This window comes from Grammomys surdaster, unplaced genomic scaffold, assembly GCF_004785775.1.
Source record: "Grammomys surdaster isolate TR1022 unplaced genomic scaffold, NIH_TR_1.0 125928, whole genome shotgun sequence".
NCBI classification, from domain to species: domain Eukaryota; kingdom Metazoa; phylum Chordata; class Mammalia; order Rodentia; family Muridae; genus Grammomys; species Grammomys surdaster.
This window is the reverse complement of record NW_021620751.1, coordinates 1812232-1839777: the sequence shown is the minus strand read 5'-3', so window position 1 is coordinate 1839777 and position 27546 is coordinate 1812232. Positions and strand designations below refer to the sequence as shown.

The 27546-nt window shown below is 41.4% G+C and overlaps 1 protein-coding gene across 1 annotated transcript in view; it reads right to left on the bottom strand.

The window, feature by feature from the left end:
* Slc4a4 (solute carrier family 4 member 4) overlaps positions 1-27546 on the bottom strand; it is a 325511-nt gene that overhangs the window by 100656 nt on the left and 197309 nt on the right. The window contains exons 8-9 of the mRNA XM_028752664.1: positions 7845-8002; positions 1110-1197 (exon numbers count right to left, since the gene is read on the bottom strand). Of these exons, the coding sequence (XP_028608497.1) occupies positions 1110-1197; positions 7845-8002 (246 nt within the window). The remainder of the gene's footprint in view (positions 1-1109; positions 1198-7844; positions 8003-27546) is intronic.

Below are 27546 nucleotides of genomic sequence, written 5' to 3'. Positions count from 1 at the left end.
ACAAAATTAAACAAATCATCCAACTAAAATGAGGGAAATAAATGTCCCCTCGAGTGGAATGGCAGAGTTGTCCTTTATTTCCCCAGGGGAAAGAGCCTCCAGCTCTACACTTCATGGGTAAGACTGACAAACGAAGCCACAGTACAAACATCACTTTGAGAAATAAGGATGCAGAAAGCTGAGAGAGCAGAGGCTGATGTCCCTGTACTCCAACGGTATTTCTTCTACCATAGACTAGTTCAGAGTTTGATCATAACTAAACTAAATATGCTTATCATTACTAAACTACTGTATGTGCGGATGAGATGTCAACTCTAAAGCACTGGTTAGAAACAGTATCTAATGCACCACAGATGTGTACACTGTGCCTCCCAACAAAATACAAACCACAAAAACAAATACATTCTGATACCTAAAAAAATTAAAATCATCTACTTGGCTATGCATTGTTTGATAAAGTCATCATTTCTCAAATAATATATGGACATATGAGTTCAGAGAAGTGACAAATTATCTAAAGAGATAAAGTTAATAGAGTGACTTTGAACTTATCAGCAATATTTAAACATCAGTTTTAACAACTGAAAATACATAAGGATCCTATCAAGGTAGCTGCATACTGGTCATTTCAGACAGTAGCAACCTATTGGTGTTGAAAACAATGAAAATCCTCTTTACTAGTTATTTTTGAAATATATAATTAATTGCTGTTAATCATCACTGTGTACTGCGTCTCAGATCATTCCAAAGAGTATAACTGAATTAAAACTTTATATAGTAACCCATAAATAGAAAAACTATATGTAAACCGTTTATCTTAAAGTTTTAAGAAATTTAGAATATTCTACAGATAATTTTGCTTGGGCAAAAATGGAAATGTATTTATTCCTGTATACTTTCAGGATCTAACACAAAAATAAAGCATGTGCCTTACTTTTGGGAAGCTGTCTTGCCTAAGAAAGAATGACCTAAGAATGACTGTATGTCATTCTGTGAAGAACCTCATAGCCACATAAGTCTAACTGAAAAAAAAAAAACATGGCAATCAATTCACAGTTTAGATGAATACATATACGATAACCACACATCCCTTCACCTGGCTCCCCTACCTCATCAGACATCAAGGTGGCGATGGCTCTTCCAATCTCATGGTAGGACTTGGCTTTCCCCTTTGGACCTAAGAGAATGAACAAGAACCTAATGGAGAAGGAGAGAAGCAAAGATTGTAATACACATTTCACCAAACTGAGAAATCATTATCTTGATTCATCATGATGGCTCTAGAGATTGTCGTGTGTGTGTGTGTGTGTGTGTGTGTGCGTGTGTGTGCGTTTATGTGTGTGTACATGTGGAGATCACAGGTCAGTTGTCTTCCTGAATAGCACTTGCCCTTAGGTTTTTGGGACTGGCTTTCACATTTTATCTGGAATTCACAGATGTACCCAAACTAGCAAATGCCGGGGATCCGCCTGCTTTTGCCTGTTTAGTGCTGAAATTACAGGCACACACTGCTGCACCTAGTTTATTACATGGGTGCTGGAAATGTGAACTTAGACCCTCACATTTGTGAAGCATTACTAGCTGGTCTGAGCAGTCTACCCAGCCCCTAGAACTCTCCTTTAAACTAAATAAAGATGTAATTCTAAGAGATAAAAAAAAAGGACATTCCTTTATACCAACACAAGGTTTAACTAAGGGAGAAACCCAGGAGCCTTCTTCATTGAGCAGGAGAACTCTCCTTATTTATCCATTTCACAAACCACTGATCTCTGTGTGCTAAACTTTTCTTTGCCTTCACTTCTACTAACTTCTACTAACTTTGCACCATGGTGCAAGTGTATTAATGATATCAAGTTCAAAGACTTAGTGCATTTTCTGATTTCTCTGACTTCCCTGTACCCAATATGTGCAGTGACAACTGCCCTTCTCCATATTCTTAGGAGATAGTGCTGCTATTCAGCTGAGTGGGATTCAGCAAAAGCCAAGCAAGTGACGCACTCGCTGATAAAAAGGCGAGAGAAATATGAGAGACATAAAGAAAACTAAAGTACCGTTCACAGACAGTTGAAAAGCCCTTTAAGGGTTCCTTCATTTTCTTTTCTGAATTTATTTTCTTGATAATATAAAGAGCATTGCTCCAGAACAAATATCTACTGATATAAGCAATGATGAGCTTGTCGTTTTGGAAGAAATCCATCTCTCACCACGAAGGTGAAAATCTGTGTCTCCACTGAGAAAGATAGAGGCTGATAAGTAAGTAAGAAAGAGGTACAGAAGGTGTTACTGGGCAAATCACTGCCTTGCTCATGCATTACCTATCAGGGAGAAAATAAAGACCGCACACACAGCAGCATCACATGTTTGCACAGCTTCAGAAAGCCTGCGAAGCACACCCGTCTCCTTAGAATCCCACACAACCTTCTGCAAAACAGAGCTCATCCTGTTTAACAGCAAGGAATCTGGGGGTAGAGAAGAAGGTGAGCCCAAGGTTTGTGTCTAGCAAAGGGCAGGGCTCAGTGACAGAACATGAGGCTGCTATGAGTGACACTCGAACCGAACCAGCGGGATCAAAACAACCGCACAATCAGAATGGCAAAATGTGGGTCCACAGGCATCTTGGATTCCATTCCTCCCTTAACGACTCTGCAGTATCACCTGCTCCTCTGGTTTGCAGGGGCTGTGATTCATAAAACTAAACCTATCCAACAGGCATTTTCACACGTGGCTCTTGGGAAAAGAATTGTGGATTCTTATGTAGCCGGGAACAAGAAAGCGGAGACAAGAACTGATGGCACCAGGAACCGTTTAATAGTTTACTTCACAGAATTTTACTTCTATTTATGTAGTTCCCTAACTCACTTTAACAAGGACTGACATCACATGCTCTGTAAATGAATGTCACCATCTATTCCAAAAAAAAAAAAAAAGGTCCTAGCATATGAATACTTTTCTTTATTTGTATCATTCACTCCAAAGATTTCTTTAAAAAAAAAATCAGGAATCAAAACTATAACCAATGTTCTTAAATTTTTGAATTTTCAGATCTTGTCATCAGTAAAACCATAAAACCATCCAGCACTTATCTGTGAGGCTTGCCATCAAAGGATGTCACAGTGAAGGACACAGCAATAACACTTCATATATAGCAATGAGCCAATCTTCATGGCAACACAAAGCCCTTCTTGACAGCAAGTGTTTGTTGTTGGTAGTGGTTTCTAAAGGGAACGCTCATTATTCTTAGAACAACATATGCAAAGATATTTAGCCACTAAGGTAAAGTTCCATTAAGAAAAGTTAGTACTGGTTACATTCACCAATTCTACTTGCCTGTCTACAGAGGGTTGTGCATGGCAGAAATGGCGGTTTTAGGCTAAACAGGCAGATGTGGGTATCATAAAAGAAAAATGACTTGACACTGGCTACTTTGTTTCGTTCATCTGTACTTGATTTCACTTGTCTGGCCCTTTTTATTGTTTTGAAGTATCCAAATATTAACTTTTCAAATAATACACAATCGCTAACACCTTGCCAGGGCCACTTTATGGGTCTCCTACTTCTCTCCAGTACCCCCATGTGAATATAGCTTATAAAAACTCACTCTGAAGACCGATGAGTAGATTTATCTCAGGTTGTACATAGGCAACAAAACCTCATTGAATACTATGTTCTCTGTGAGGAAACACTCTTGATCAGTAACCATCCTCAAACGTAAAACTAGGCAGGAAGGAGGTAACTGCGCAAGCACTTTTGACAGAGTAACGGAGCTACCAAGTTAGCACAAGGGCATACGTTTCCTATAAAACATTTACCGTTTGGTCTTCACTCAATAATACCAAAGAAAGACAGGAAGTAATAGGTTAGTGTGGTGATAGCTATAATACATACTAAAACAATAAGTCAGAGTGCAAAAAATTATATTGGCTCAATAACCTGGATAGAAAGGGATCTAGGTTAAAATAAAAAGACATTTCTTCATTATGAAATGTCACCAGGTGCCAAGCAGAAATAACACGGTGACTGAGTTATAAAAGTTTTCACATTATCTTGGTTAAGAACAGTTCAGAGATCTGTTCCTTGAAAGTAGTGTAGGAAGAACTCTGGGCATAAATGTGCAACAGGGTCTCACTGTGAGCTAAGAGTTTCAATGGTAGGAACAGAAAGCTGGTGCAGCTTCCAATTCACAGCACTGTTGCAATGGATATGGAAAGAGGGGAGACCTGAGGAAGCCACAGGAAACAACCCTGAAAGCCAAACCCTCTCTGCCTAAGACCCGCCCCCTGCCCTTTCACCCTCAGAGAATCAAAAGCTGTTACAACTTTTACAATGGTTGTACTTCCTGCCAAGATCAGCTTTCATAACGTACTGAAAACTCCTTTCATGATACGAGCTGGGTTTTGTCAACGGACAGATGTTGTTTTTAACCGGAAGCCTTTCTCTTTATTAACGAATTCCTAGTGAGCATTGCATTTGTGTGGCTGGAGGTGAACAGCCCATGTTGACAGCTCAGGAGGAAGAAAAGTGAGCTCATGTTATTGGGTTTGTTCTACTCATGCACAACCACAGACTTCACAGCTGGAATTTAGAATGGTTGCTAGTTGTCTCCAGAGTCTCCAGGAAGCCCCTTCCTACATTTGTGAATTTTTTTTTCAAGTAATTAATTATGCCTGCAGAGGATGCCTCTGGCACACTTCGCAACAAAAAGAAACACCAGATGATTCACGTCCAGAACGAGTGGCCTGTACTCTCACTTTCTCAAGATTATTATAGGCAGAACAAGTACAGTATCAGAAAAGGAATCAGCCTTCCTAAAGCACCCAGTCTGTTTAGAAAGGATACACCCCCCTTCCTGATAGATCACAACTATCTCCTGAATAACCCCAGCATGCACCTATCCCTTACCTCCTTCTCTGAAACAGCAGTGAATCAAACAACCCATTATGCAGCTTTGGAAGATGTAGCTAAGCTGTAGTGTCTACAATAGACTCATGAGGATCACGCACCATCACTACCACCATACACGAAATGAAGGACACAGACAATCAATAGCAGGGATGCTATCTCAACACCTCTAAAATCTTATAATGTTTTTAAATGATTAAGTACAAACTACTTCTCAGAGGCCAGCGATTATAACACACAATATGCATTAACTTAAAAAATGCTGATGAGAAGAAATATCACACTCCTTAAGAATCCAAAGCTCATTGACTAGCCGTTTATCTTAGATCAAGATCCAAAGGAGACAAACTGGCTTACACTGGTTATTACTTCTTACCATCTCTAAGAGTCTTATCCCAACCCATTCTAGATACCTCTCTAAGTTGCCCCTGAACTTAGGCTATACAGTCAGAAATGTGAAGTGCTTATGCTAGCTAATAGCAAATCTTCTCATTGCCTCAAGTCCAAGGCTTCTAAACAGTAATAAAATTATATCTCATATATATCTTCATGACTGGATATAAAGCAACAACAAGAAAAGTGCCTGAAAAAATTACAAAAAAAACACCCCACCATAAACACATCCCACCAAGTCACCAAACATCAAAGACTAGTGTGTTTGCTCTGACATGAAAAGCCAGACCTACCCCTCACAGACACATACCTACCCAGCCATTGACAGCCACAGTGCTACAAGTACAGGCTGCAATGGACCAGAAGAAGCAAAGTAAATAAGGAAGGCTGTGAGCTGAGCTAGAAAGGAGACCTGAGGGCCAGACTCTTGAGAAGGCTCACAATAGGAAACATAGTGAAACTGTTTCTCAGGAAGAGTGATAATAGCACTCACAGCATAACTCTCCTCTACATCTAAGGGGAAAACATGACCATGAAAAGACGTGTGTGATAAAAGACTTCACAAGTATCCCCATAGAGCAACAGAGCAGTGTACAAGTTAAATCCCAACATGGGGTATAGACTGGATCATTCACAATGACTCTACATTCCTCATGGGATTTCCATTATTGGATTTCATAGGATAAAATCATCATAAATATCCTCATATTGTATATATATATACATATACACATACACACAGAGACACACTGACACAGACACACACGCGCACACACACAGCTAAGGAGCCTCTCGACTAGTGATTCCAGTTTACCCTGCTCCAGAAGACAGCAAACAGATAAAGCACTTCCTAGAACAATATTAATATCAGAGGGTATATTGTTCAGATTACAGATCTGAAATCGTTTTATGATATTGAATTACACCTCTTCACTTCTCTAAAATAAATGGCTTCGCTCCTCTCGCTCTTCAGATGATACCACGTTTCAACTCTAAATTAATACTTCCCTCTGGTGCAGAAGGAAATGAAGAGAAGAATGGGGCAGACAGAGGAGGATGGTAAGAAAGATGCACAAATGGTCATGGTTTCCTGCTTCCTGTGTGTGTATCACTGTTTAAACAAAAGGCCTTTAAAATATTTTTTTATTTGTAGCTTCTAAAGAAAAAAAAATGGTCATAAAAATGAAAACGCAAGAGCAATCTTTTTTAATGCTTCTTGGCATGTTTTCTCTTTCAGGCCCCAGTAAAGTTAGTGCAAAGACATAAATAAAGTCACTGGGGCACCAAGCTGGACTCTAGCCATCCTGAGTCAGCGGCTTGCTAGGTGATTGCTCAGACAGAACTGCAAGCCTCCGCCGGAACGTTATAGAAAACACCAATCACAATTAGCCCATTAATTGCACAGCTGTGACTACCTCCTCTCCAATGCTGCAAGCCCAGTGTCTGATCCAGGTATTTAAAAGCAATGGGTGGGAGGAAGACTTCATGATCAGGGAGACTGGCTGAGCTGAAAAGGGCTTTGGGACATTTGCTTCTCATTTTCTTCCTAACCCAGCTCAGAACAAACCTTGAACTTCTCGTCAAGGTTGGTTAATCATGCTCAAATCATCTGAGTCCACTCAGAGGGATATACAGCCCTTCCTGTTCACGTGTAAAAAAAGAAGAAGATGAAGAAGAAGAGGAAGAAGAGGAGGAGGAAGAGGAGGAGGAGGAGGAGGAGGAGGAGGAGGAGGAGGAGGAGGAGGAGGAAGTCACCTAACTTTACCCAGGGTCCCACAGTAAGTACACTCCTCCTTCAAATCAGGTAGTAATGCCCTGATGTCAACCTGAAACTACAAACTCCTGCATAGCCTTGTCCTCAGTACAAGTCTAAGTGAGGTATTAGCATCTCTTCAGCTAATCTTGTGCCTAAGTCAAGCATCCGAACCACTAAGTACAGCTTCAGAGATAACTGGCAGGGCAGCTTCTAGGATGACTTCTGAGGCAAGAACAGTAGAGTGTCATGTGGTCATAGCATAAGCAACGCTTCCTTTGAAGGCAAAATGACATGCTTAATATAAAAGTTGAGGATTTAGGTGCTTAGAGTGATGCCCAAGTCTTTACAAAGATGCTCACTTACATATGTGTATGCATCTATGTGTTGGTGCTTCTACATGTGTGAGCCCAGTAACACTTTCCCAATCAGACAGAGGAAATAAAAATATCTACGAACTCTGAACAACTTAATAAATGTATCATTTTGGACAACGTATTTAAACTCAGTGTCTCCATACGGCTACTAGAGTTCGCTTACTAAAAGATTTATCATATGATTATAAATAATAACCCGCAAGAAGAACCCAGCGCACGGGCCAGTCGATTGCTGTAACTGTCATCACTATTACTGTTCACGTAACATGTAATTTAAGAGCACACCTGTCGGCCAGCCCCTATTTCAAATAAAAGCTCTCCGATGCAGAGTGTACCCTCATTCCACTGATTCTCGGACCTAAGCGGGATGGCGCTGTCCTATAAGCACCCTGTGTACTCTAGTGAGAGGAAGAGCAGCTTACCTTGTGGGCACAGGGACCTCAGTCAGGGCACCCAGCATGACAGCCTGCTGTAGGCGGACAAAGGCAATGAAGGGAGTGTCCAAGAAGTCCACCTCCCCAACCAGCACGTTGGAGGCTTCTGCATCACGTGGCAGCTTTTTCATGAATTTATTCTTCAGCTGCATGGGAAGGACCAAGAAAATACAATTTTATTTCAAGAGAGAAGTGTAAGAAAATATACCATATACCTTACTCCTAGGAAACCTCTTTAAATGAGTCTTTATACAGCAGCCCTTGGCCAGACACTTTTATATTATGACTAACCATTACATGATAGTAAACAGTTATCTGTCCCTTCAAAAAAAATATACTAAGGGTACAATAGCATGCGATACGATAATATTAGTATGCAACAGATCCCCATTAATTGATTTATTTACTCACTCAGTACACTATTGGGAATTTGCTATCAGAAAGAAAATTATCTAAATCATGGGGCCAGCAGAAAGAAAGACTCATTTGATATCCTGATTAGGAAGATTACTACCTAGGAGGAAATAAAATGTGATTTAAAATAATGATAAGTACTAAGAAAAAAATAAGACAGATAAGAAAGTACTGTTTTTCAGAATTGTCAAGGAAAGCATCTGAGAAACACATGTAACAGTGGAGAAAGGGCTCAGGCCGTGTGCAAAGACCTAGACTGAAACACTGTGCAAGAAAAGGGAAAGCTTTTGAACAGCAAGGAGGTTGTTGGGTAAAGGACAGTGAGAAGCCAAGTGTGAGAAGCTAACAAGCAAAGTCGAGAAGAGGAGCTGAAGCTGCACGTACGATGGGGACCACGTCATGGGTCCCCAAAGGCCACGGGAAAGAGTATCAGAAGGTGGGAAAATGTCTGCCACATGATGGGCTTATGGCTTTGGGAGCCACCAGTATTGAAGGCCACACAACAGAACATCACAACCCTGAATGTAAACACAGGCTGAGAACAACATTCAGACCCAGACCCTGAGCACCTCTGTCCTTCACAGAAATAGAAGGCGTTGTGGAGGACAGCGGGAAAGACACGTAAGAGGAGGAAAACCAGAACTTTAGCAACAGTCAGAGAGGAAAGGCTGAAATGATGACCAGGTATTTGCAGCTGCATGCTAAGCCTAGTGGAAGTCACAAAAAGATGAAACCTAAGAGTGGACCAAAGAGCCTGGTACAATAGCCATGCTGGAAAGTCTTGACAAGAGTAGGTCCAGTGGACTTCAGGGAATCCACTAAGCAACAAGTGGAGACTGGCCTCAGAGACTGTCACCTTGAGAAATATTGCTACAAAGAGAATGATGAGAAATGGAGACCCGGATGGAAGAGCATGCAAAATGGAACAGAGTTGAAAAGTGTGTCTGCTGCAGCCTCTCAGAAAGTGAGCAGAGAGAGCTAATGGAGGCAGATTGCCGCTACAGGAACTATGGAGAATAGCTACAAAAATAACCTCGAAGCCAAGCATCCTGGAACTACCGAGCAGGGGTGGTACCCACATCACAGACAGAGGAGTCAACTGTATACAGGGACACAGTTTAGGATCCTACCAGGAAAGCAGACTGGATAGGTTTGAACGTGGGTGACTTGAGAGACACGCTAGGTGGTGGTGCAGGCTTCTAAGGACTCAGATTTTTTGCAGTGAAGCAAACGTGAGCTGGCTGTGTGTGGGGGGGGAGGAAGTGTTTGGAGGATTAGGGAGAGATGGGAGAGTGTAAAGTTTGTTTTCTCTCCGAGTAAAGGCTGCAGCACACAGTTGGTTTGAGAGTTTGTCTAATAGGCAGTTATTCGTTTGTACAATTCAGGGGAATTATGTCAGGAACAATGAAAGGATAGAGATAAGAACTTTACAAGACCATACAAGAGGCACAGACTTCAGATAAACAATTTTTACCCAGTATAAACGTCTCACCCTTCATGTCAAAAGCACCAGTGAGTTTAATCATTTCGGCCATAGATTACCGCTAAGATAGGGAGTGGCAGGCACAGGTCAATATCCCCAATTAGTAAGGGGGCTGGGTCAACATTTTCCTTTCAAACTTCTACTTAAGAGTTTAACTGGGGAAAATACGTGACATGAAAACTGATGTCAAGCTCCCTAATCACCTCCATCACCTTCCACCCCCACCTGCTTGAGAAGAAGCCTATAAAGTTAGAAAGCAAAAAAGTTAGGGCTACCATATTAGTGGGAACCAAAATAAATACATACAAAAGACAAAGTGAAGTATGTATTCTTAGGTATCAACAATGTGGTTACTTCAAGCAGGATGGATTATTCTAAAACTTCTACCACTCCTCATTCAAGAATCATGTTAAAAACATATTTATAATATCATTCATATTATAAATATGTTACATTTATTATATATAATATATACTAAAGCTGTATATAATTAATCATCTTGTTAAATGAAATAAACCAGATGCTGAAAACAAATATTACATGTTTTCTCTTATATCTCATATATGTAATCTTCACTTAAATTTTATATACACATATGCATATATATGTGTATATATATATATGTGTGTGTGTGTATAATATGTGTATATATGTATATATACATATATATATGTATGGCAAAGTATGTGTGTGTGTGTGTGTGTGTGTGTGTGTGTGTGTAGAAGTATAAAGAAGAAGAAGTCTAAGTGGAGAGAAACAGGGAATAAGAGAATGAAACAGGATGGAGACGAACTGCCACACTCTCTTCTGTCACATGCTCAAATTAAATTTTACACGCATGCATACATACACATATATGTGACATGGTGATATGAAAGGACAAGGGGAATTGTTTTAAGATGGGAAGGAGACCAGCAAGGAGGGAGGAAAGACAGAGGGAAGTCGTGAGCTGAATATGAGCAACGTACAATGACGTGGACGTAGGAAAACCTAATGAAACCTCCAGTGAATTCTATACACCAGATCAATTAAAAAGGGAAAAATAATTCCTGAAACAGCAGCCCTAAAAACGGTCTACGGCCATCAAGTTGGAATCTAGTGCCTAGAAAGTTAATGAAGGGTTCTCAATCACACAAAGCAGACTGAAGCATGGCTGAGCGGCTAAAGGGGTCCTTGAATGCTTTTCAAATGAGCCCTTCTTTATGGACACAGAAGGCAAAGTATTTAAGACTCTGGCTGCACAATCATTCTCCTCCCTAGATTCCTGACTACCATAGCCAAACATGCTGCCTGAAGTCCACTGTGGTTGCTTTACTTACAGGCCTCATTCCGACCAAGGAGCACCCTTCAGAGCTCAGCACAGCCTGTTCTACCACCTCAGCCCACTTCCTTGGAAACTTCCTTAGTCAATTCTGAGTCACGTTTACATGAGCTGTCTCAAAACAAGTAAGAGCATTTCATTGGGAATAAACTCAATAGCCACTTGACACATAATTCATCTGTAGTAAATACTGTAAGGGGGAGAAATGGATTTGGTAGTAATGAAAATCCGATCAATAGAGCATCAAACTGTCCAGAAAAGTCATAGAAGCATTTAGGCTCAACTGCAACATCTATTCAGCTCAGCAAAATAAGCACAATATCCAGCCCACTGAATACCCATCAGGATCTGCCTAGCTCTGTCACACTTTCACTGAGATTGCTGTGTTCCTGCAATTCGGTCCTTAGATGAATCTTCCCCACCTGAAAACACTCCTTGCATGATTTTTTTGTCAAGTCTCATACTTTTAAATTTCACCCACATGCTGATGACTCAAAATATGTATCCTGAGCCAGGACCTTTCCCAAAACTCCAGACCTGGAACACCTTCAAATAGATTTCTAACCCACAGTTCATTCCACACATCGAAACTGAGTCTTTCTAATAGTGCGTGCCCCCTCCCCTTCTTCCATCCTACCCCCCTGCCAGCTCTTTTTGTATTCTTGACTGCCTGCTGAATAGCAACTCCATTCTTCCAAAGCTCAGACTCAAGACTGTGCTGTCATCTTCAAGCCTTCTCTTACTTTCATGCCCAGGTCTATTCTGTTAGTAAATCCTGTTAAAACCACAATCACAATCTATCTAGATTCTCACTGTTTCTTATCAACTTCATGGGTACCACCCTGGTCCATGCTGTGGTTATTTTCCTTGTGGCTCTGGCTTCCTGCCTGGATCACCATTTTCTGCCTTTGTCCCCAAACCATTAATGAAAGTAGCCAGATCAGGTATCTCAGAAGCCATGTCATTTCATCTCTGGACTCAAACCCATCTATTGGCTGCCATTTCATGAGGTATCATCAGGACAATTATGAAAACTCCCGAGTCCTAGAATCATACAGAGACCATAAGCTCCATGTCCTGGTCTCCTTCCACTTTCTCCTGGCCTTCGCTCTAGCAAACATTCCAGTATCTATGTCCTCATCCATATGTCCCAGGTCTCCTTAGCTCGGGTCTTTCTGTCATAGCTTTTTTTTCTTTTTACAAAAATGCTTAGAGGTCCCTTCAGTCCTTTACTATCTATTAAAGGTCACTGTTAGTGGGGAGACTTTTCCTGTCAGTATGAGTCAAGATACGTATTCCCTTTCCACACAAACATTTCCCATGCCTCTCTTCTACCTTGGGTTTTGTTCTTTGTATGTATCTCCCATCGCATATGCCATATGGACCTCTTATCTTCACTACCTGCCTCCTTTCCCCCAAAAGAAGCTCCCTATATGTGAAATGGTCATCTAATGTGTTCAGTATTAGGTTCCTTATATCTCTGAGCGTGCCCAAGAAGAAAGGTTAATAATTGTTGAATAAATGAACTACAATTATTTCTACTTTTCTCCGCAAGATTTTCCCTCCCTTTTGTTTATCTTTTAAACCTGTTTTCTATTTTTATGCACATGTATATATGTGGCTTTTTTTACATGACTATGAGCAGATAGGGGTGTGTGGGGGCACGTGGATGCTAGAGAGCTTGGGAATCATCCTTGCTTGCTTTTCCACATAATCCAATCAAGTCTCTCCCTTAGTTGGGTCTTTCAGTAAAATCCAGAGCTTGTCAACATGGCTAGTCTCACTTGCCAACTTACTATGGTAACCCCCTACTTCAGCCTCCCAGGGTGGAATGATAGGTGGGCTATCAGACCCTCCTCTTCACTTCATGACTCTCGTATTCATGTTTCTAAAAAAGCGTCCCACCAATGAGCCATCAACCCAACTCTGCTCTTTCTTTTAAGAAGTGAGCCATTAGTAACTCAACTGACCACCAAAGACTTGGGCAGGGGCCACCATTAGTAAACTCCTTTCCTAACAAGAACAATTGAAACAAAGGACACAGGCAATGACCCATATGAGCGAACAAATTCTTTCATTAAAAAAAAAAATGTGAATCCATATGTATAAAAAATCAACATCCTCCCAGTCAGTAGTGGTTTTTCCTGCTCAAGCTGGAAGGAATGTCTAGAGACTATCATACCAGGGAAGAATGAGGTCAGAACCCAAAGCCAAACAAAAGCAGGAGAGAAAGTGGATGGAGAGAGATGGCTGAGGCCCCAGATCAGGTCCGCCACACAGGTCCTGAGGCCCCTCTAAGAAGTCTGCCCCAGTTAAGGAAAGCAGTGCATCCTCTTCAGGCTTAAAGCAGTTTGGATTGTGTTCCTATCCACTGCAGAGCCCAGCTGCAACAGTGTATTTGAAGATGGGTTGAGGAGCTTCAGGTTCAATCTAGCTGAATATGTACACCTCCACATGAAAGCCAATTTCAAAGCCTTTAATAAGCCTGTATGCCCCAGAATGCTTCATCTCTCGCCAAAAGAAGAGGCACATTATGATATGAGATCTGATCACAGACTGTGTTGCTTTGGATAGGCATATTTTCCTCTTTCATCCAGTCCAACGCTCTTCATCAAAATGTATAGGGGCCTAGAATGTTTGAGGTCTAGCTGTGGCCACTGTGGAGAACAGACAAGCCCTACACTCCTCAACTTCACAGTGCAACAGAGAAGCAAATTCAAAAATAGCTGTCACGAAAGAAGACACATAAATAACATGAAAGTGACATTGTGCAATGGAAGGTCTCAAAGCACAGCAATCATACCCAGTAACAAGGTTCCAGGAAGGTGTGTGTGTCAGAGTTTAAAAACCTACCCCTCGACATTGGCTTATCAAACACTGATACATATGTTACTTTTGTAAGGGATGGAACAATAGCCAATACAGGAAAATACAATGGCTATAATATGAATGCCACCAATTCTGGGCTTACACAATAAACTTTGAACAATCATAAAACACTAAGAGAAAATTGTATGGATTAAAGAGGGAGAAATCACAAAAGTCAACAGCAGATCACAAGAGTAAGAACAAAATCCAAGGCTGATAAATCCGGCTGAAAGTCTCCCAATAAAATCATATGGTTTGAATTCGAAAGATACAGTGTGACACATCTCTGCCTCTGAGATCTTTAGTTTTTCTCCCAGGGAAGTCCTGTCTGGATAGTATATAGGGTCAAATACAAGAACACACACAGTAAAGAGAAATTCCTTTAGCCAGCCTTCACTTCAGAGAAAGGGATGTCAAGCAGCTGTATTTGGAGCTACAATCACTGAAATGTACTTTGGCTAGCTCAGCAATTTTGTCACTTTTTTTTTCCTTTTGGCTTTTTTACCAGATTTTAATACAAGCTGTGCATCCAGATGTGCATATTTTGAGCTCCATTTTAATGTATCCTTTCCTCCAGACTAAGACCTTTCTCTAATTTCTTAGATGCATGCAACCTTTCCTCAGTTATGGACACTTACTCTTACAGTGTTTTGAGCATCCTTACCTTCAGGGTGCTTTGCTAAGAACCTGGTGAGTGTGGCACCGGTATTTTAAGAAATTAGAAACTCTAAACGGATAAAGCAGAATAAAGAGTAGAGGAGGAGGAATTCTTGTTGTGTTACAAGATGAGAAGAAAGCTGCCCATCCACAAACGACAGGATTCTGCAGCTCACTGAAGCAATCATCTTCTTCTTTCCCCACTTAGATCTTAGCCTCTCCTAACCTCTTGCAGGGAAAGTAATTTGAATAGTTAAGGTTTCACAGATAAGACCTATATATGTTATGTCACAATATAACATCTACTTAATCATAACTAGGTAACCACTGATGGATGGCATGCCCTCATGCCCACCTTGACACCACGCTCACCCCTAACAAAACCACCATTGAGAAGACCCGACCTATCACACCCCACTGAGAGTGGAAGGTATTGAAAACTTTCCTTTTTGACCTCTGTCATTATTGCATTAAAACAATTTATATTCAGCAAAGTATGCTTCTCAACTTACCCATCCCCATGACTATATACTACAATAGTCCTGTCTACCTAAGCAGATTGTTCTTGGTATTGTTATAACTGTTTCTCTTTTCTGTCCTCTTTTTCTTATTTTCGAGTTATTGTCTGGTCTTCTTTTGGGAATTTCTAGCTGCTATTCTTCCCCACACAAAATCATCTGGCAAGCTTGGTGTTGCAGGTTTCCCTGGTACCATGTCCTGCCCTCCAGACGATTTCTGAGTAGGGGTCAGGTGGTTAGCATGCCTACTGATCTGCTCCCGATTTTCTCCACTTGTCACACTGTCGTGACATACTTGTTAGAAGTACCTCCTGTTAGGAGCCGCGTCCGCCATTGGAACATGGTGCCGGTTTCCTGCTTCCTGGTTCTTCTTGCGAGCCTTGCTTGAATGTGCGCCTGCGCAAGGCGCGAAAATCAGTATGCTAATTTGGCAACATCATAAGAGCCAATGAGTGTGCGGCACATCTCCTAAAGCGCTATATAAGCCACTAGCTTTTGGGGCTTGGGGTCCCTCGCCTCACTACCATCTAAGAGAGCTGTAACACTAAGAGAGCTGTAATAAAAATGCTGCCAGAAGAATCCTGAAGCGTGGCGTTCTCCTTTTCGGCGAGGCGGCGTCCCGCAACTGGTGCCGGAAAACCCGGGAACGAAGCCGAACGTCTTGGAGTTTTATCCAGTTTCAAGGGACCCTGTTGGCTCAACAGAGGATTCAGAACTGGCTGCGTGAGAGGTCTAGACGCTTTTCTGCAAGGTATGGTGGATCCTGTCTATTTTGCTATTGCTATCCCCGTTTGGGCTGTGGTAGTTCTTGTGCTCTGCTTCTGTCTTAACTACCATACACAAGGGAAGGAGTGTACTTGCCCTCCGTGTATTCAGGAGCTATAAGTCACAGGTAGATAACTGTGCAAGTTCGTTCCCTCTAGCAGTATGGGTAACCATCAAATGAAGCCGCTTCTCGCAGCAATGCAGGCGTTGTTACGTGAGCGTGGTTTAAAGGTTCCCGAGAAAGTGTTGTGTAATTTTCTGCGAGATGTGGATAGAGTAGCTCCCTGGTTTGTATCCACGGGGTCCTTGTCAAAGGGCTCCTGGGGCAAGCTCGGCGGAGATTTGATTAATGAAAAGGAGAAGGGAAAGTTAAGACCAGGCACATGGCCGCTGTACAAAATGGTTAGAGCCTGTATAGAGGATGCAAAATGCCAAGATAAGGTAAGAGAGGGGCAAAGAGCTTTAGCAGAACACCAGGATAGCCTATCAGAAGCAGAAAAGGAAGAGAGCGCTAAGAATGGAACGAAGAGAAAGGAAAAGAAAAAAGAAGAAATTAAAAAAGAAGTAGCTACAAAAGTGGAACAGAAAGGGCCTAAGAAAAAGTTGTACCCAGTGTTAACTGAGTTTCGAAATCTAAGAATTAACGACTCCGCCTCTGAGGAGACGTCCTCGGGGGACGAAGAAGATACAGAGGATACCGACACCTCATCCTCTGATAGTGTGTTAGATCTTGAGGAACAGGCAGAGTTAGATAGAGAAGCAGCTCGTTATGAGTCTGAAAGATACGGGCTGGATTTGCCTTATGCACCGGGGTATGCCCCATCTGCCCCACCATTGGAGGAAGTAGTTAGAGTTAAAAAGAAAAAACCAAAAGAGAGACAGGAAAGACTGCCGTCCAATTCTCTTATTACAGCTAAGGAGAGAAAAAAGATAAGAGTAGCCTTTCCTGTATGGGAAGATGCTAACCAAACTAGGCAACATTCACAGCTAGATTTAAAACAATTAAAAGCGCTAGCCGAATCAGTACAGACTTATGGAATCAATGCCTCTTTTACTCAGGCATTAATAGAAAGACTTGTGGTCAGTGCCATGACACCAGATGACTGGTATAATACTGTTAAGGCTTGCCTGACTATGGGACAGTATCTAGATTGGAAATCTATTTTTCAAGAACTCTGTGCTTCACAGGCAAGACAAAATTTAGCTCAGGGGCATCCACAATGGAACTTTGATATGCTTACAGGACAGGGACAATGGGCTATCAATCAAACGGCCTACCCTGTAGAAGTATATGAGCAAATTAATAAGGCAGCTGTAAAAGCATGGAAAAGCCTACCTAACAAAGGACAGGTTTCAGGAAACTTGACAAAAATTATCCAAGGGAATACTGAGCCATTCTCAGACTATGTGGCTAGGATGATGGAGGCGGCAGGAAGGATTTTTGAAGATCCTGAGACGGCCATGCCTCTCATAGAACAACTAATTTTTGAACAGTGTACTAGAGAGTGCAGAAATGCTATTACACCTTGGAAAGGAAAAGGACTAAATGCATGGATGAAGGCTTGTAGAGAAATAGGAGGACCTCTATCTAATGCTGGATTGGCAGCTGCTGTTTTAGCGGCTCAGAGGACCTCTAATGTTAAATGTTTCAGGTGTGGAAAGCTGGGACACATACAAAGACAATGTAGAGCACTTGGCACTACTAATAACAATCGTCCAAAGGTGCCTGGAATGTGTCCTAGGTGTAATAAAGGAAAACATTGGGCAAATGAGTGTAGATCAGTTAAAGACGACAGAGGACGTGTAATTTCCCCTCTGCCAAAAAACGGGCAACGGGGCCCACACCCTCAGGGCCCACAAATGTATGGGGCGATAGAGAACCTACAGAACAACCCTCAACAACATCAAAGGATAAGACAATCAGGAGAGCCACGTCAGGCTCGGCAGGACTGGATCTCTGTGCTACCGCCAGAGCAGTACTAACACCCACCATGGGGTGTCAGCCTATACCTTCTGATTTTTCAGGACCCTTACCTGAGAATACAGTAGGACTAGTGCTAGGAAGATCGTCTACGACTCTGAGAGGATTAACTGTTCACCCCGGAGTCATAGATCAAGATTATGAGGGACAAATAAAAATCATGTGCTCATCACCAAGGGGGATTAGCTCTATAGCTCCTGGTGATAGAATTGCACAGCTATTGGTCCTCCCTAGTTTACATTCATTCTTTCCTAGTAAAGGTTTAACTAGGGGCATGAAGGGATTTGGCTCCTCTGGAGGACAGAATGTATTTATTTCATTAGATTTAGATAAACGCCCCACCTTAGAGTTGAAAATTCAAGGAAGGCTTTTCACAGGCCTCCTAGACACAGGAGCAGATACTACCATTATCTCTACCAATTGGTGGCCAAAAAACTGGCCTGTTAATAGCTCTTCACAAACCTTACAAGGTCTTGGATATGAGTCTGCTCCTGATGTTAGTGCAAGAGTATTGCACTGGGAAGATTCTGAAGGCAGACGAGGGACAGTTGTTCCTTATGTCTTGCCACTTCCAGTTAATTTATGGGGAAGAGATATCCTTAAACAATTGGCATTTAGGCTCACTAATGATTATTCTACACAGAGTCAAAAAATGATGAAAGAAATGGGGTGTGTCCCTGGAAAAGGATTGGGGAAGGCCTTACAAGGCAGGACCAGCCCTGTTTCTATTACAGAAAAACAAGACAGGAAAGGGCTGGGTTTTTCCTAGGGGCCATTGAGGATGCATTGCCTATACCTTGGTTGTCAGAGGAACCTGTATGGGTTCCTCAATGGCCGTTAACCTCTGAAAAACTAGCAGCTGCAAAAGCTCTAGTTAAAGAGCAACTAAAACTAGGACATCTGGAGAGTTCTCAGTCACCATGGAATACACCTATATTTGTGATTAAGAAAAAATCAGGTAAATGGAGGTTATTACATGATCTTAGAGCTATTAATAATCAGATGCAATTATTAGGATCAATTCAAAAGGGTCTGCCACTGCTGACAGCCTTGCCTAGACATTGGGAGATTATAATATTAGATATTAAAGATTGTTTTCTCTCTATACCTTTACATCCTAAGGACAAAATTAGATTTGCTTTCACTCTCCCAAGTATTAATCATGAGGAACCAGACCACCGATATCAATGGAGGGTCCTGCCACAAGGCATGGCCAATAGTCCCACTATGTGTCAAATATATGTTTCTTCTGCTATTGAACCAGTTAGAAAACAGTTTCCTAAGGTTAGAATTTGTCATTTTATGGATGATATACTCTTGTGTACTAATAACAAAGAAGTTTTACACCAAGCGTTCTCTCTGTTAGTTTCTACCTTAAAACAGAAAGGACTATCTATAGCGCCTGAAAAGGTTCAGGAAGGAGAGATAGGAAATTTCTTGGGAGCGATAATTACTCCTGAGTATATTAAACCACAGAAGGTTACTATTAGAAGAGATAAATTAAAAACGTTAAATGATTTTCAAAAGTTACTAGGGGATATCAATTGGATTCATCCCTATTTGAAATTAACTACAACTGAACTTCAACCCTTATTTAAAATACTTGAGGGAGATTCTAACATTACTTCATTGAGAACTTTGACCCCTGAATCGTCTAAAGTATTGGATAAAATAGAGATGGCCATACAACATGCTCAACTAGATAGACTTAACCCCGCCCGAATTATCTTTCCAGTTATGTATTCTTCCCTCTCCTCAACAACCAACTGCAGTACTGTGGCAAGAGGGACCCTTGCTATGGATTCACCCACATAGCTCTCCTGGAAAGACTTTAGGCTATTATCCTACCTTAGTTGCAGAATTGGCTTTAAAGGGACTTCAGCTGTCCGTGATGCATTTTGGACAATATCCTAATACAATTGTATGTCCTTATACTATGTATCAAATTCAAGTTTTATGTGCATCTCAAGATGCTTGGGCAATTTTAAAATGCTCATTCCCTGGAAATATTGATAATCATTATCCTAAACATCCCTTGTTACAATTTACTCTTTCTAACTCATTTATATTTCCCAAAGTTACTAAGACACATCCTATTCATCAAGCATTGGATATTTATACCGATGGTTCTAAGACAGGCATTGGTTGTTATGTGGTTAATAATGTCCCTACTCGAATTCAGTTTGATTATACATCTCCCCAATTAGTAGAATGTGCTATTGTAGCGATAGTGTTGCAAAGATTTTCAGAGCCTATAAACATAATTTCAGACTCGCATTATGTTGTAGGAGCTGTTAAACAATTAGAAGTAGCTGATTTTATCCACCCTAAAAGCATGGTTGCTGAGATATTTAAAGATATTCAACACCATATTCGCAATAGGTGTCACCCATTTTTTATTCAACACATGAGAGCACATTCATTGCTTCCTGGGCCTATATCTCAGGCTAATGCTATTGCTGATAAAGCCACTAAAAACCTATATTGGGTAAGCTCGCCATTAGAAGGCGCAGTTGAATTCCATAAACTCTATCATGTACCAGCTAATACCCTAAGATTAAAGTTTCATTTAACTCTTGCAGAAGCGCGAGATATTGTTCTGAAATGTACCTCCTGTGCAGAATTCAGACCCTCTCCATCTATAGGGGTCAATCCCAGAGGTCTGCAACCTCTTCATATCTGGCAAATGGATGTTACACATTGCAATGCCTTTGGAAAACAAAAATTTATTCATGTATCTGTGGATACATGCTCTGGCATCATTCATGCCACCCCCCTTGCGGGAGAAAAAGTGTCACATGTTATTACTCATTGTCTTGAAGCCTGGGCTGCTTGGGGCAAGCCCCTTCAGCTGAAGACTGATAATGCACCAGCTTATAAATCTAAAACTTTTCAACAGTTTTGTCTGAGGCTTGGTGTCCGTCATATAACTGGCTTGCCATATAATCCTCAGGCACAAGGGATTGTGGAACGTGCCAATGGCACATTGAAAACTTATTTACAAAAACAAAAGGGAGGAATAGGCCCCAACATGGGACCTAAGACATCTATCTCCCTAGCCCTATTTACCTTAAATTTTTTAAATCTGGATTCTGATGGACAATCTGCTGCTGACAGACATGTGGCTCCAAGTCCTCAAAAAGAATATGTTAAATGGAAAGATATCTTAACTAACCAATGGAAGGGCCCGGATCCAGTTTTAGTGAGATCCCGGGGAGCTATCTGTTTTTCCCACAGGATCAAGAAAATCCAATCTGGATACCAAGCAGACTGACCAGAACTGTGAAAGAGGACTCACCAACACCTGAAGAAAATGCTAAAGATCCTGCTGATGATCTGCCTGCTTGAGAGAGCGATAAGTATAACATTGTGGGCTGTGGTAAGATCATGGCCAGTTCCCATCCCAGTACATTCCCACTCTAAAGTACTGCCAATGTTTACATCATCAAGCTGTCAGCTGGAGGCACCATGTGCCATACCTTTAAACAAAGAGATTGTCAAGTATAATGCATCAAAATTTAGATTAAATGATACCTTGTGTTTCACCATAACAAACAGGGCAGAGACCCCATGCGTTGTACTTCGCAATGCTACATTGGGACACTGGATTGATCCACTTGGAGATTCCCAAATAGGCACTGGTGTCCTGCTCGAGGTACTCAATAACATAGTGGCAGGACAATCTGAGGCCAGTGGAGATACATCTAATAAAAAACAGTCCCCTGTGAATATCACTACATTATTGCTAAAAAGTAAGGTAACCATACTTGAACGATCATATTGGCAAACCAATAATGCCACTAATGTCAGAGTGTGGTCATGGTGCCCTCCAGATCAGTCATTTCCACCAGTGTTTACGCACTGCCAATCTAAAAGGATGCCTAAGGTAGAAGTATCTCGAGGCTTCACCTTATCGCCACCTCTAAAAAGGATGGCTATGACAGGAAATAAAACAGGGAAGGTAAACGAATGGCCATTTTATCAATGGGTGTTGACAAATTTAGCGGGGGCTGCTACCAGTTTATCAGCCTTTGCAACTCTAGGTGAGTCACAACATGACATTTGGAATGTATCAGCAACCAGAACTGATACTACACCAGTGATATTGAATGATATTAAATATAATAACTTGTTGGCAAATTATTCAGCCAAAAGGGCAGCAGTTTGTGTTTCAGCTCCCTTCTTTTTTATTTTAGCAGAATTTAAAAATAAAAGCAGCATATTAGATTGTGCGAATGTCACCTGCCATTTGACAGAATGCTGGAATGGGTCCGCATCTTTAGCACTGCTGGTGCGGGTTCCGACCTTTGTCCCTATACCGGTGGATGCCGATCCCGATAAATTTCCAATAATCTCTTTAATTAGAGAAAAGAGAGATTTTGGCATCACGGCGGCCATTGTGACGGCCGTTGCAATGTCGGCTGCTGCAGCGGTGACTGCGGGTATTGCCCTAGCCAATCAAGTTCAAGCAGCAGAAACAATAAATAATATAGTGAATGCCTCGGCAGATGCTATGGTAAAACAGCATAAAATGAATAGCCATTTGATTTCTGGGATACTGCTTGCTAATCAGCGAATAGATCTGTTACAAAGCAAAATGGAAGAAATTGCTGATACTCTTCAAGTAAGCTGTGTAAGTCATACTAAACACATGTGTATCACACCCTTGAAATATAACAATGAGTCTTTTACAGAAAGTACTAAATTATCTAATTTTTTACAAGGAAATTGGTCACAACAGGCTGAGGAACTACAAGAAGAACTCCTGCTCACGATTGCTGTTTTGAATGGGACCAGAATAAACCCGATTGATGTTGAAGACTTCACTTCCTGGCTCACGTCCGCCTTCTCCCTTTTTAAGGAGTGGGTGGGGGTAGGAATGTTTGGCTGTATGATCTTTGGGGGAGTGCTGATCACACTCTGGTTGCTCTGCAAATTTAAAACACAACATCGTAGAGATAAAGTATTTATCACTCAAGCACTGCTTGCCTTAGAGCAGGGAACATCCCCTCAAGCTTGGTTGAATATGCTTAAACAATGAGACACTATCATTCAATGGGATACCCTGAGGGCTCGTGTTCCCATTGCACCAGGAATCCTGAGTGGTAGTCCTCCACACTTCCCAGGGCTCGGGTTCCCATTGCACGGGAGATAAGTGTGGAGGGTCTCACAACTGTTTAACTGCCTTGAACGCCTTACTGCTAGAACAGTGGGCTTGATCGGCGAAATAACAGTTGGAAAATTGTTGCAGCAATTTAATAAAAAAGGGGCAGATGTTAGGAGCCGCGTCCGCCATTGCAAGATGGCGCCGGTTTCCTGCTTCCTGGTTCTTCTTGCGAGCCTTGCTTGAATGTGCGCCTGCGCAAGGCGCGAAAATCAGTATGCTAATTTGGCGACATCATAAGAGCCAATGAGTGTGCGGCACATCTCCTAAAGCGCTATATAAGCCACTAGCTTTTGGGGCTTGGGGTCCCTCGCCTCACTACCATCTAAGAGAGCTGTAACACTAAAAGAGCTGTAATAAAAATGCTGCCAGAAGAATCCTGAAGCGTGGCGTTCTCCTTTTCGGCGAGGCGGCGCCCCGCAACCTCCTTTCAATCTCAAAAGTCTCTTGCTTTAAAAGACAAATTATATAATCCCTTCTCATCTGAATCTCACTGGGATTTTAAGGAAAGCCTAACACACTATGTTATATTATAATTGCCAGTTATAGAAATTTAACATTTAAGAAATATGAAAGTGTGGAGGAAAGCCTAGTCAAAACAGCCATTTGTCAATTGGTTGTGCTCTCTGAGAATGCATCTGCTCATTTACTCAATGCAAACAGTGTTACTTGTTATGATATATATATATATAAAAAAAACCCTACAGCCCAATCATCTCTCTGTGCTCTGCCTCTGCCCATTGCCTTCTGTGTGCATCAAGAGAAATAGCCAGATAAGAGTTTGCCAAATAAATGGGACTTTTTTTCTAGTGTGAGCTTCATGGTGCCCTAAAGATGACAGGCACAGTAACTACTTTCTCTTATAACAAAGCAACAGACTGGGAAGAAGAGACCCAGTATGCTCATCTATGTGACTGATTAGTAGACTCTGTGTCTCTGTTATAATAGTTGCCTATGAACCTATGAATTCTCATCATTTAGATCCTATATGGATGTTGGAATCTGGCAGTTGTATGCTTGGTTAACTACACAGAGTCCTGGCTTCCAACCAGTGTGATTCCAACTCAACACTCCCATGGTCCATCTTCACCCTCCATGTCAATCAATAGCAAAATAAACACTATCTTGAAGAGCGATAGCATCATCCATAATAGCAAATTCTTTTTACAGTGGTATTTATTCAGAAAGTGTCTGCAAGAGAAACAAACACAAACCCCCCACAACCTTAAAGCAGAGCTAGCCAGCAAAGCCATTAGACACAAGCTTCAAAAAGACTCCTTCATATCTTAATATATTTGTTATAAGATGTAAGATTTCAGTACAATCTATCCTTAAGGCAAAACAGCTTTCTTACCAATTAAAAGATATCACTGGGTTACTAAACACAACGTCCCTATAACCTAAATGCACAGCATATTCAAATGCAGACTGCAGCCAAACCTGTGCAGTCCCTAAAACTTATGGCCTTAACTACATGCCTTATAAAAGAAAGGCTAAATTTCTATGTGTACGCATCAAAAAGAATAAAATAATATGGGAGAGGAGTTTGGGTGTGTTGCTCAACGATAGGGCACATGCCTAGTGTGCACAAGGCTCTGGACCTGCCCTACACACCCCCAACACACACACACACACACACACACACACACACACACATCAAATAAATGAAATAAACAAACAAAGTTGCATAGAAACCCTAGAGAGGGCAAAAGAAATAATAGATAAAAATCTCTACAATAGAAAACAAGCGAGCATACAAAGACTAGCAATTATACCTTATGATTTGACAGGTATTGTCTATCTTAGCTAATTTATCTAGGGAGGTGAAACAAGCCATTTCTTCAGAGTCCATAAAATCTTCCCTTGCTTACATTACTGGTGTTTACCATCTACAATGTGGTCTGAGGTTTCAAAACTACACAACATCTGAGAGTGTATAAAGCCATTAAGATGAGACGCCAGAAGGCTCTACAAGTTCTGCTTTACTTCGTAAAACACTCTTCAACTTTCTTTCCATTTTTAAGAAATACAACTTCAAAGTGAAAACAATTGCCTGAAGGTGAAAATTTGATTTTACAATTTTTCATTTCCAGATTTAGTCATCTCACCGGCATCAATGCAAATGAGCCTGTAAAGCAGCATGTTTTCGAATAGCCATCAAGCTAAATAGAACAGTAAGTGGGTCTCATTTCCTAAACAGGATGAGATTTCAAGCAATGACCTCCTTTAAGGATCTAAATCTCTAAGTCCAATTTTGTGTCTATTATAAAAAAGAGAAACAAGCAAACAAACAAAATCCGTAAGACCGTTAAATGTGAATTTAGCTCTTAGTAATTTAAAAGTGTGTTTGTGTATGCTACTTTAAGTGCATTCTTATACCTAACTTATGAAAAATGCATCCTACCATTTTAAGGGTGAGGGAAATTGAGGTCCTAAAGATGTAAGGGGTCTCCACTAAACTCACTGAGCTGAGTGACAAGGCCAGGTCTTGAACACTGACCATCTGCCCAGGTCACGGTCCTGTGAAATGCCCACATGTCTCACAAACACATCTGATTACCTCAATTTTAGAAGCTCTTGACCTAAAAATCTCCAAGCCTTTCATGTAGCAAATCCGAGTTGAAACATCTGCACGAATAACCTTTAAAAATTAGGATGAGCACATTTAAAAATATTAATAGTATTTAACTGCATGAAATAAATGGCTCAGTGAAAGAAGCTGGGCTGAAGAAAGCCAGAATACAGACTGGAACACTTGGAAAGGCTTAAAAAGTAAAAGAACCTGCAAACTCCAGATGCTGAGTTGGGGAATATTTTCAAAGTTCTTCCCCTCTACCAATTGTAAATACAGAACACCCACTCCTTGTCTCAAGGAAGGAGACTTAAAATACTTATTGTACTGTGTGGTGATGAGTCCCCACTGCATGCCCTGTCTTCTTATATGCTGCAGCTCCAATTACACCTCCTCACACTGGCCTGGCCCTACGAGGAGTGTACGTCTGACCGCGATTCTCCCCCCTCTCCCCGACCTTCCCTACCCTGTCTGTTGTCACTGCATTGGCACAAGGCATCACTGTCAGACTGTCAGAGACTCTTATTAGACCATAAGTACATTAAAGAAGGTAGTAAACTGGTTTTTTTTTAATCACATATTATTCAACTTTGCTTTCCTGGTGCTTCACTGCCTGTGTCTGCAGTAAGTGCACCGCAAAAATTTAACACAGAATCCCAGGCTGACTAATTCATCCTAAGTCATAGCTTCAGGATCCTCTGCAGGGGGGGAGTGTGGAATGGAGAGCCCCATGGAAGCTGTCCCCCTGGCTGCTACAAACTGTAGAAAGTTAGGTCTTTGGTAAGTAAAGGTGGTTTTGTTGTTCTAGAACAGGTAGGTAAGCACGCATCCATCACCAACCAACATTTTCCAGCATCTTCCTCTAATGCCTGTAGAAGTGCTTGATAGTGCTGCCCTTTGCTGGAGATCTTGCTGCAAGACTTTGAAAGACATTCCCGCCTTTGGATCTGAGCTGCACAATGATTTCCTTCAATAATTATTTTTAAATTAGTGATGGTGACAGTGCTAAGAATTACTGATACTCTTTCCTACCAGTGATCACTGGCCATGCACTGAGCCAGAAAAGTTTTATGCTTCATGACAAATTCTCACATTTTCCTAAACAAGCTATCATTTGCTGGCTCCATTTTCCCATAAAGGATGTGAGGTTTATTATGGTAACATGCATGAGATCAGAGAAGAAGAAAAGGCTAAGCGAAGACTCAGGCCGAAGACTGCTGACTACCACCTAAGCTTCCACAGTGGCCCGGGGACTGTTAACCGCTATTCTAAATGCAAATGGAGAAGAAGAAGGCATGCTTTGTAATTAGACAAGCTGACAACGAATCCAGACTCTTCCCCACACAAGGCACGAGACCTTGGGCAAATTGCTTCATTTCTTCAAGCTGAGTGTTCTCATTTGTGAAATGGGGACCACAAAAGACTACATCACATAGCTGTTAAGAGGACTAAAGGAGGTCATGTCTGAACACCCGTGCACAGGAAATTTATTGAGTGGAGAAATGCAGAAGCTCTGAATCAAGATAGCCTCAGCAGTGCCTGGAGAGTGAAAACATATTACAGAGAAAGCCAAAGGTAGACTGGGCAGAGGGCCTACCTAGGTAGAGGAAAGATGGGGCAGAGGGAGTCTTGACTGTAACACAGCGTAGGAAACCCGAATGGTCCTCAATAGCAAAGGCAAACACTGCAGCTGAGCTGGCAAGTAACAGACACTGCAGAGAATCTGACACGCTCAAGACGAGCCCTTAGTTAACCTACAGAACAGTTGCTAATAAAACTATATAGTTAGCATCTGTATTTAGCTTCATCTGCAGACAACACTGACAAATCACTTATGCGACCGTGGAAAAGCTCCTGGTATTGTGCCCGAGTTAGCAAAGTAGATATTCAATAAATGGTGACTTTTCTTAATGTAACCAAGAAGAAGAAGAGGAGGAGGAGGAGGAG